The sequence below is a fragment of the Pteropus vampyrus genome, unplaced genomic scaffold (genome assembly GCF_000151845.1).
Source record: "Pteropus vampyrus isolate Shadow unplaced genomic scaffold, Pvam_2.0 Scaffold135, whole genome shotgun sequence".
Taxonomy (NCBI): domain Eukaryota; kingdom Metazoa; phylum Chordata; class Mammalia; order Chiroptera; family Pteropodidae; genus Pteropus; species Pteropus vampyrus.
Window position 1 is genome coordinate 1,871,138 of NW_011888916.1, and position 12,202 is coordinate 1,883,339.

At 35.6% G+C, this 12,202-nt stretch overlaps 1 protein-coding gene across 1 annotated transcript in view; it reads right to left on the minus strand.

Annotated features, from left to right (window-relative positions):
• Positions 1–12,202, minus strand: part of TESK2 (testis-specific kinase 2) — a 107,357-nt gene that overhangs the window by 28,935 nt on the left and 66,220 nt on the right. The window contains exon 4 of the mRNA XM_011367582.2: positions 2,751–2,799. Coding sequence (XP_011365884.1) covers positions 2,751–2,799 — 49 coding nt within the window. The remainder of the gene's footprint in view (positions 1–2,750; positions 2,800–12,202) is intronic.

The window sequence follows — 12,202 nt, forward strand, 5'->3', positions numbered from 1 at the left end:
AGCAACTAACTTTTATCATACTTTCAAAAAAAACCAAAGGTTTTCACTCATTTCTGATTGGGTATCAATGATGCAAGCCTTTGAAAAGAATTCTGACTTGGGTCACTTTATTTTCTTGTCACCAGTGTATCAGCCATGGGTTGAAGCCTGCTCCTAGAAACTAGAGGTTGGATATATTCTTCATGAATTCTTAATTCAACTAATTAAACTTTAAAAAAAGTTTCTGTCTGATCTTTTATCAAACTATGTTCTCTTTAACAAATACTTATTTGCTTAGAAGTCTATCCTTACTATGGGCAGTTTAAAAAAACAGACCTAAATGTCTGTTCTAACTTCGATTAATGTTTACAATTCCAATCAATACTCTGGGAAATAGTTCGAGCCAAGGAAAGTCCATATCACTACTGTATATGAATTCCTAATAATAGCAATTCTTACAGGCATTAACAAAAGCTATGCTTGTCTACTGTAATTATTGACCAAACTATTTTTAAAGAAATAAGGAATGGTGCTCACATTATTGTAGAGGGCAGGCAAGAATATTTACTAAATGTCATCCAAGTTCCAACTGCTGTGCTAGATGTTTTTAGTAATTTATTTTTATGATCCTTAGCGAAACCAATAGCTGTGCTGCTAAGTCAAAATTGTAAGGCATTTAAACATAGGAGTTCCCAGAGATCTATGGCATGATGGCATCTGCCATCTGAAAATAATCAAGACCATCTGGATATTTGGACTTCATGACTATCAGCCTATTAACATAATAAAAATTATTAATATCATAGGCTAGACCATTATTTCATTAATGATACTGGAAATACACACTCCTTCACAAAACATGCACTGTATGTTGTATATGGTTATAACCAAGCTAAAAAAAAAACAACAGAAAATATTATCTAAGTGCAACATGGCTAAAAGAATATTGTATTAAGATCATTCATTTCCACTATACCCCACTTCTAAATTTGTGACATGATCACAAATACTAAAGTATGCTCTTCTTTGTCAGAAAAATCAATACACAAGCCCTTCCAATGAACTTACACTTCAGAAAACAGTGATATAAGCAGGAATACAACAAATACTTTTACAAGTATTAGTGTCAGAGCTCTGGCAGATAGGAGGCTTAAGAGAAGAAGAGAGTTGTCTTTGAAGAATTTATAGACTCACTTCTGAGAAAAGAAATACACAGAAAATGTTTCTTGATCTTGGATACTGGTTATGGGTGTGTTCATTTGCAAAAATTTAGTGAGCTGTACACTCTTCATATATGTGCTTTTTCTGTTATGCTTTACTTCAATAAGTTTTTTCAAAGAAATTAATAACACTAACAATAGTGTAGAAGTAAGTACCAAATGAAAAATATTGACAATTCAAGGAGTTCAGGAGGCACTAGTCACTGTTAATAATAAAAGCTATAATAGTTAAAATGTATTTAGCAATTACTATATGCCAGGTACTATGCTAAATAAGCATTTTACATTTCATCTTCAAAACATCCCTGTGAGGTCATCATTTTATCAGTGGCATTTGCCACAATTAATTACTCCCTTCTCCTTCTTCTGGTTCCATTCCAAACCAATATGCTTTCCTGGTTTTCTTCCTACTTCACTAGCTACTCCTTTTTAATCTGCTCTTCTCCCCAGACCTTTAAAATTGAAATACTCTAGGGCTTAGCTACTGGTCCTCTTTCCTATCTAGACTCCCTGGGGCAGGTACTATTGTTATTACTCCCATTTTACAGATGAAAACATTGAGTCACAGAAATTCAAACCTAAGCAATCAAGACTTCAGAGCCCATGTTCTTAACCACTTCACTCTTACACCTTCTTTGGCCTTCCATATAAGAGACAGGACATAGCTACACACATTCCACATTCAGGTGCCCTGAGTAACTGAGAAAAGTAGATGGACACAAGGGACCCTCCTTCATAAGATATCAAGGACTATTTCCAGGCACCAAGCCAGCAGGAAACCAATACTCTTGCAAATTCTGTTAAATAATTTTCCTTCCTAAGTTTCTTCACTTTGTATTTTGGTACTCGCTTCTCAAGGAGGAATGCGAAACATTCTAGAACACAGATTCTAAAATCTAGATGCTCACTAGGATAATTTAGGAAGCTTTGAAGAATACATATGGGCTCTATGCAGACCTACTAAACTTAGAAGATTTCAGGAATCTGTGTTTCTAAAAAGGACCCAAGCAAATTCTGAAGCTGATAACTCAATACCGGAACCTGGGAAGCCTTTGTTCTAGAGAGGGTTTTCTGGTCCTCAGAGCCTCAATTATGACTATGGCATATACATCTGCCTACAAGAGGAAAAAAATGAAATGAAAATGGAAATGGAAATTGATTCCAAGGAATAATAAGACCAATCAGGAAACCAGAGCAGCAATTTAAATGTGGAATTGTAGGTCAGGATACCAAACATTTCTGGGTAGTCTGGGAATTTGTTGCCATGATGGAGTCTGTGGCCAAATGATACCATCCCTTAGCTTAGGAGGGGGTCATCCAGGCAGCAAGAACTAATTTAATATTTAAGCACTCATATTCTCAGAGTATTCACCAAGTCTGATGAGAGAATCCAAGAGTATTAAGAGATATGGCCATTGTTCCCAGGCAACAAAAGAAAATAACACTGCCATTTTTGCATAAACATAAATGCACACAAATTTTCCTTACATAAGCAAGTAACAATCACTATGGAACCATAATGCTTACTTAACAGGCTTACTGAAGTCTTACCTCTGTAAGTGCATGCAACTGTCCTTGATGTACACAGACACCCATGAACCTACAAAACAAAACAGTATTTTTTTTAAACAAATGAAAAGGACATGAACATAACTGGCATATAGAAAACTTAGTTTAGTTATCCATATATTAGGAACAATCTCATACCTGTGAAGTCTCCTGGACTCCTGTACAACCCTATAGCCTTTCAAACTTTGATACCAAGCTGGTAAATTTATAAGTTTACCATAAACATCTGGCTGTGGCAAGACCTAGTGGTAAAAAGCAATGGTGGAAGAGGGAGGGAAGTAAGCCTTAAAAATAGCATAGTTGGATGAATAGATGCTCCTGGGATAGACAATCAAACAATTATGAATTTTAATAAATTTTTATAAATAAAAAAATAGCACAGTATAATGAAAAAAGCACCACACTAGAAGTAAAAATCTTGATGTTGGTTTCAGCTCTGCCACTATCTGACTACATGCTCACCCTCTGCCAAAAAAGGCCACCAACCCTAATCCTATTTGAGGCTCAAGTTTTCTCATCTAGAAAGTAAGCAAGTTGAACTACCCAATCTGAAGGTCTATAAGTTATAAACAGCAAACTGGGGGTGGGTAACATAAAAAAAAACTCTTCCAAATATGTAATAAAGAACCCAGTGGGAAAATAAGCAAATTATATGTGTATAATTCACAAAAACATAATTATAAATGACTAATAAAAATATCAAAATGTGCTCAAATTTACTCATAATTAAAGAAATATACATTAAAACAAGGAGATATTGCTTTTTAAATCTATCAAATGAACAAAGATTAAGATTGATAATGTTCAGTGTTATCTAGAAGGTAAGAAAACAGGAACAGTAAACATTGTTGAGTTCTTGGCACAACTTTTTCTAAGGATATAATTGATCATTTCCAGCAAAAATTTTAAGTGCTCCAACAATTCCACTTCTAATAATTTATCCTACAAATACACTCAATTTGGGTGAGCAAAAATATATATAAAAGGACATCTACTTCATCAGTATATACGTATCTAAATACCCACCAGTAAAAGAGTGGTTAAGTATTTATGATATAGTCCTAGACTGAAATACTATATAGCTATTAAAAAGAATGAAGTAGATTTTTATGCACCGATATGGGAAGATACCCAAAACATACTGTTAAATGAAAACATCGAGCTACAAATCCTATTGCTACAAAGCCCATTTGTGTAAAAAAGTTTGTATATTAATGAAAAATGTCTAGAAGCATTAATAACAAGTGGTACTGAGGGACTAAAGAGTGATTTTGTTTTTCAGTGTATACATTTGTTATATTTGAAGTTTTTTCAACTAACAGGTTATATTTACCTATAAAAATAATTTTTAAATAGAAACCATAAATCAAGGATTATGACTGATGATGATCATAAAGTGGGAGAAGATAAATGTCTGTCACAAAGCCAGTGACAATTGGGGTTTGGGTCGCCAGGAAGGAAGTCTCAACTAACAATACCCACAAGTCTCAAGCAAGTTCTAGTTTAGAAGAGCAAAGAAAAGGGAAGAGACTGACTACAAGTTGAGAGTGTAGGTATAGCAGTAACTATGCTGGAAAGATCCACAAAGTTTCACGAAGGCAGAGTCTGGGTCATATTCTTCCCTGTGATCTCAGCACCTAACAGTGCCTAGCAAATAGTATGCACATTCAGTAAATGATTGTTGAGTGAGAAGAAGCTGAGTGAGGGAGAATGCCTGGTCAGCTGTGATATAAAAGAAGAGTTTTAAAGACATCCTGCTTCAACCAAAATTACTAATGTGGATATTTCAGAGTTTTCTAATGAGATGGTTTCTGGACCACCGGTTTTTGTTAAGTGCATCCAGAGACTTTGGCTAGTTGAAACTTACCTCTGGTTTAGAAATAAATGGAAAGCAAAATAGTAGAGTGGTTAAAAGGGCTCTAAAGTTAGAGGGTGTGGGTTCAAATCCCACCTCCACCCTTTAATTGACAAGCATTAGTTTCCCTCTCTATAAAATAGGATAATAACCCTCATCACTCTTTTGTAACTTTCCTTACTGCAGAAGATTCAGAATCTTATTTATCTCTGCGTTTCTAGTCCCTAGTATAGCATCTGGCACACAGTAAGCAAGCTCTCAGTAAAGATCTGTTGAATGGCATGAATGATTTTTATGACCTGGAAACTTAAATTTAAGCTCCTCCCTGAGTTGAAGACTACTTACTGAAGATCATTCTTCCAGGATCAGCTAAAATTTCTTCTCTATAATAATCTCCTGGATGCCCTCATTTAGCATTCATCTTCTCTGCGCCTCCCCTCTCTTTCTCCTTTCTCTCCTCTCCACACGTAATGCTAACACTTTTTGCCCTCCTTTTGAAAGACTGTTCATTAGCATAAGTGAAGTGGTTCTGGGTCTGGAGTCAAAACTGCTTGGATTTGAATCTTGGCTCAGCTACTTACTGATGACCTCTCAATGTTTCAGTTTCTTCACATGCAAAATGGGATATTAATATTACCTAACCTATATGGTTATCGTGACGATGAAATGAGATAACGAGCTTCTGGAACATAATAAGCACTAGAAAATGTTATTCTTCTTCTTTTAACATTTCTGACTTCTCCAGACAGGAGTATAAGAGACGGTTTTAAGAGTACAGATCTCATCTAATTTTTTCTATATACAGTATCCAAAACAATGTTTTGTACATAAGATACTAAGCAAGCACTTCTTGAATGAAAAAAAAATAATCATCAAATTAGCATCACAATGTAACTTCATTTTAGAAGAAAGAATACTTACAGGCAGGTTCAAGGCTAGAAAGCCAAGATGTACTTATTTTAGTCAAATATTTATATAGAAGCTAAGCAGGATAATTCTACTAGCAAAACAGTGGCTAAATTCTAAAGTAATGGGTCTCCTAGAAGCTGCAAAGACCTGGTTTGGGTGTAATATACCCTTGCTTCCCTTCCCCCCAGGTACATCGTCACCATGACCACATCATCTATAGAGGGATCATAGACAGCACATTCAGACAAGCACTGGCTTCGTAAGTTAGATTCTATCTGCCTTCTTCTCCACCCCCTGTTCACATCACCACATCACAGTGGTGTCGCATAACTCTACTTCTATGTGAAGCTTTTCTGCCTGACCTCCTCAACCTCATTTCCTTTCTACTACCAACACATCCAAAATGGTGTCACAGAGCTGGCAAGCTGATACAGGCATTAGCTTTATATTGAAAGAGGAGCTTGAACAGAGTTAATCATTCCAGTTGCTATAAATAGAATTTACTCTGAAGGGAACTATTACTCATCCTTAACAGAGAAGTGATATATGCCTAGAAAAGCATTTAATATTAACAGTAAGTTTTCACTAAAATTTTTATTGCCAATTATATCAAAATCTAAGGTGTGGATAAAATCTCAAATATTTTTTGGTATGAAACAAGACCTTAAAAAATTACATTGTGAAGGATTCTTATTCCCCACTACCACCACCCAAAATCATGCCAGCTAGAACTACTTAGCTCAAGAAGGGAGTACTTTCTTAATGCATGTGTTTGAGAGGGAGTGATTACTCAACTTTGTTATTTTTAGTTTCATATTACACACACATTCATGTTAAGAAGTAGGGAGGTTGCTTTTGTTTTTTTAGATAAGCGCTTCCTAAATTTTAATGTACAAACAAATCGCCTAGGAATCGTGTAAACTGCAGACTCCGATTCTATAGGGAGTAGGGGCTGAGAGTCTGAATTTCTAATAAGCTCCCAGGTGATGCTGATGCTGTTTGGTCCATGGGCCATATATTGAGTAGCAAGACTCAGTCTACAAAAAAGACAGCTGATCTCTAAAGTTAGTAAGACAGGAAACTCCCAATCCTGATACTACTAGTAGCCTTTGACCAGAGACTTAATTTACCTCAGTCTTTCCTGTAGCATGACTTACCATTCCCCATAAAATGTCATTACTATGCTTTTCCACAACTTCACCTTTTTTCAGACTGTTCTCACTGGCTAAAATGCACTTCCCCACTCATTTCCAAATAGATTCCACTCATCCTCAAAGCCCAGGTCAAATACTTCCTTTCCCACGAACAAATGTGGCTCCCCTCTGAACTAACAGGCTTTTGAACTACCAAGGCACTTCATCTACACCACTGTCCTATAGTGTCATCATTTCCTACCTTTAACTAGGTTTTATAACATATCTTATATGTTCTCTACTAGACCATAAGCTTCTTAATAGTATTCTCTTGCCTGGCACATAATAGTATATAAACATTGCTGTAAATTTAAAATACAACTCTGACCACTCAGAAATTATTGAGAGCCTACCATGTGCCAGACATTGGTAATGATTATAATAATTGTGATAACAACTAACTCTTAAAGATCACTTACTATGCAAGCATTATTCTAAGCACTTTACATTATATTCATTTAATCCTCACAACAACCCAGTGAAGTAGCACTTTCATTATCCGAATCATATGCATAAAGAAACAGGCTCATAGAAATTAAGTAACTTGCCCAAAGTCATACCGCTAAAACGTGACAGAACCAGCAGTCAAACCTAAACAGTGGGTTCCAAAGTCTGTGCTCTTAATCACAGTGTTACATTACCTCTTGATATGGTTATAAAAAAAGATATAAAAATGAACAAAGATGTCCACATCCTAATCACCAAATTCCTTAGCATGTTATTCAAGAGTCTGGATGATCTGACCCAAACCTCTCTTACCTTATCTCCTATTACATCCAACTGCATTCTCTGTTTTAGTTATATAACCTGTCACTCCTAAATATGGCCTGGATTCCCCCACTTCTATATTGTTGCTAGAATGAGGTTACCTGAAATCCATTTTTCAAACCTCCACCAATTCTTAAAAACTCAGTTCAAGAATATCTCCAAATAACAGCAGCAGCAGCAGTACCACCAGCACCACCACCAGGCATTTTTATACCATTTAGTGTGCCAGGCACTACCACATATCCAGTCATTTAATTTTTAAAATAGCCCTTTGAGGACGGTTATAATAATTCCTATCTCAGAGACATCATTTCAAATATTTCCCTAATCTTTCTAATCAAAGTTAATCTTTCTCTTCTCTCTACACTCATATCACTCTATATAAATCTCTGTTGTAACCCTTATTAGGCCTCCTGCTCTTCTACATCAAGTTTTATCTTTGTCTGTTTCTTCCACTAAATTAAAGAGTTCTTGAGGACAGGGATGTTACGTGTGGAAGAGAATGGCTACTTGTTCACTAAATTGCTTCCCTTTCCTCCTAACATAAACTACATTCCCCTGAAGTAGACTACATGTCTATAATAGTTGATTAAGACCATAACACTGAGTTCTAGTCAGTGGTACAGAGGCAGAAATGATTATGTTATTTCTAGGCCTGTCCTATAAAAACCTCAACACTATCCTCTCCATTTTATTCCCTCATCTGCCAGCAGATAGAGGAGAGATCCAGTGGAGCAATCTAAGGCCCTGTCCCTGGTAAAAAAAAAAAAAAAAGAGCTCCCTTTCTACCTCCACCCAACATGCATTGGACTGGGACATAAGAAACAAGCTTTTAAGCCAACAAGACTTTAAGTTATTTACTAGAGTAGTTAGCCCACCTGGATTAAATACACCACATAGTTTTGTGCCTCTATATATACCTAAAACACTGCCTTGTTCATAGTTAATGTTCAGTAAATACTTAGTGAATTCAATTAAAAGTTACAATTCTTATTCCAGGACAGGACTTTTCCTAAGCCTACTATTAGCCAGCAGTCTCCAAAATAGGAAATGAGCAAGATTATCTATTGAAGTATGGGAACAAAATTAGAATTTTTACTTATATTATTTTTTATATAAAAAAGAAAAATTGGGGGGGAGGGTGGCTCCATAGTGTAGTGGTTAGCACGTCTGCTTTGCATGCAGAAGGTCCTGGGTTTGCACCCTAGGTGGAGCCACGGACCATACCCCGGGTACACCACGCCCCAGGTGCACATCGTGAGCATGTGGGAGGGGACGCCTCGCCTTCAGAGATCCAATTCTTTAGGGGAAACAGCAACATCCATGAGTCAGAGATAGAAGTAAGGGAGAGGGTGGAATTAAAGAGGGGAAAAAATTTTTGAGTTTTACTAATATTTAACATGGGTTAATAGTAGCACCTGGAGATGTGCTCAAAATGTTTTCCTAATGGTAGGCAAAAGGTGTCCAAAGATATCCATGTCCTAATCCCCAGAATTCATGAGTATGTTATGTTATGTTATATGGCAAAGGGAACAACTTAAAACTGCAGATGAAATTAAGGTTGTTAATCCACTGGTTTTAAAACAGGAAGATTATCCTGGATTATGAAGGTGGGTCCAATGTAATCACAATGGTCCTCAAAGGAGGAAGAGGGAGGCAGAAGAATCAGTGTCAGAGGGATACAACAGTAAACAGACTAAATCAGTCATTGTTAGCTTTTAAGTTACGAAGAGGGTTACAAGCCAAAGAATGCAAGCAACTGCTAGAAACTGAAAAAAGTCAGGAAACAGATTCTCCCCTAGAACCTCCCAAAAGGAACACAGCCCTCCCAATATCTTGATGTTAGCCCAGTAAGACACAAATCAGACTTCTGACCTATAGAACTGTAAAATAATAATTTTGTGTTCTTTTAAGCCAGTAGGTCTATGGTAATTTGTTGTGACAGCCACAGAAAATTAATAATAGATACATAATCAAAAAAAAATTATGGGTCACTATCCTATCTCATAATGTTCACAGATCTAGAATAGACTTTGGGCTCTGACTCCTAAGCAAGCATAAGGAAAATAATATTATTATGTTCCTTGGTGGCATTTACATCCAGTCAATTTATTGAGCTCACAGTTCTGTATAAAGCTCAGAACTAAACATTAAGTTTAAATGTTGTCCTTTCTCAAAAGTTGATTACCTAAACAGAAGAGGGAGAGGTGTGACAGTGGTCTAAAACACATCTAGCTCTCCTCATTCTGGAAGAAAAAAAAACATTGACACTACTGTTAGACTTGAACCACCTCAATACTACATAACAGGACCTAGTAAGAATTCTGTGGCCATTATTTCAAAGCTGTCAAGGAAATTATTATTTATTGCTCACCTACAATATATCTGGAAACTGTGCTAAGTGTTTTATACATATTACCTGAGATAAAATTACCCCCATCTTATCATCTAGGAAAATGAGGTTCAGAGCATTTAAACAACTTGACAAAGGTTAAAGAAGGGACTAGAATCTGGATCTGTTTGGTTCCAAAGCCCATGTTTCTTTTCTGACAATGGGTATGGAAGAAAAAAGGCCACGGTTCAATAATAACTTCATTTCTGATTCATAAAAAAGAACTGACTATGTAAAACAATGAAAATCTAACTGGTTTGCTTTACAAGCCTTTCTACTGCCAACCTTGAGCAATATGCGCCACACATATTGTAGGAGTTCTTCTGATCTGTACTGGTTTTTCCAGAAGAATGTCTGACTCCAAAGTTATGGTAAAAGAAACAATTAAGAAGCCTGAAATAAACCTATAATAGAATATTAAAATATGAGCATGATTTTTATATTAATAGGCTTTCTAAAAGGCTTATATCTTAGACCTACTTAGAATGGTTTATTTTACCTTAAAAAGTTTTTCCATAAGTTTTGATATATTTTTATCTGATTTCCTCCCATAATTTTAGAAGGAAAGGTCCTGCAATATACTCCATCAGATTCCACTAAGCTTTAACATGTGGCACTAAAAGGAACTGCTTTGCATTTCACTCTCAAATAAAGCAAAGATACCATCACTCTCTTAGACTAGAAAAACTTACCAATTACCAAAAAGGAGAAGAGAGGGCAATGGCTCAGATCTCAAGTCCCAAAAGAACTATGAATCTAGACCCATAAAAAAAGCAATAATATCCTTGGGTAAGGCTTGCTGCAGTTCAAATGTGTGTTAGAGATATTACATCACAGAAAACTGGTTGTGCTAGGTTCTAAATATGAGGACTCATAGGGAAAACTCAGCTGAGCAGACATTAACCACCAGGTGACACTAAACAGAGCCTTGCATCAGGTGACACTAAACAGAGCTGGTTCAGTCTGGCATGCTCTTTTCTGTCCCTGGTTTTTATAGTTCAATATTAAGATAGCTAAAGGCAGAATAAACATTGCTTAGCAATCACTAGATCATGTCAGTAGCACTACAGATAATAACAAGAGGACCAATCCAGTTCATGGTCTAATTTTACCTTTTTAAAAAATATAACAATGCAAAAATCTAAAAAGTTAAAATTAGATCTGCTTGCTTATAAATATTAAACCAGTTTAATAAATACAAAAATATCCTAGATTTCTGAGAGAAAAATATCCTCTATCTCGAGTAACTGAAAGTAAACTGAGACTAAGAATGAGTTCACTCTCTAAGTATTTTCTTTATTTCACAGAAAATTTTAAACCTCATTGCTCAAAACTACCATGCAAGTAGCAAAATACAAAGTCTCCTGACAAAGGCAGAGCTATTAATAGATATATGCAGTGATTTTAAATGTTCTCAAAATGCGTTTACAAGAAACTAATATCCGGAAACCCAAGTATCTAGATTGTCTCCCCAAGCACTGAAAAAGCTTCCTCCTTCTTCCCAAATTTATCCTTTATTCTAAGATTACTCATAAACTCACACCAAAATAGCAAAATATAAACACAAACTTCAATTTATGTGAGAATACTTCTGAAACAACGCTCTCACAATGATTTATTTATTCTCCCTCTCACGAAGTAGAATAAATGTATAAAGGAAAAAGTGATTCGATCTAACAAACATGTATCAAGAAATTACTATATGCAAGATTTGTGCTCTCCATAGATAAAGAGAACACTTAACCTTTTTTTTACTGTCTGTCACATATATTTTAAGCACAGTGCCAGACAAAGAGTTAAGATTAAGTGGGGGCTATAGAAAATAAACATGATGGTCTTTTCTTCAAGGAGTTCACAGACAAATAGTAATAATGATGGATAACATTTATTGTGCATTTATGATGTGTCAGACACTGTTCTAAGTAACTTTTACAAGGATAATTTTGATTAACTCTTACAAAAAAATTATGTGGTAGGAACTATTATTAACTCATTTTGCATTAAAAAAAACTGAAGAGATTAAGTGGCTTGCCAAAGGACACACAACTAGCAAGTGGCAGAGTCAATACTGAATCCTTAACCTAAGCTTTATGCTATACAGCCTCAATACATGATGCTTCAGATCATTATGATATTAGTAATAACAATTAAAAAAATAAGTTAAGATTTAATGCATTACACTGTGATATTAAGTTCCTTATGCACATTATTTCATTTAATTTTCCCTGGTTTGGAAGTACTATTATTATTCTCTGCTACACAGATAAGAAAACTGAAGTTACAGAGGTTACGTAATTTACCTAAGGTCTCCCAACTA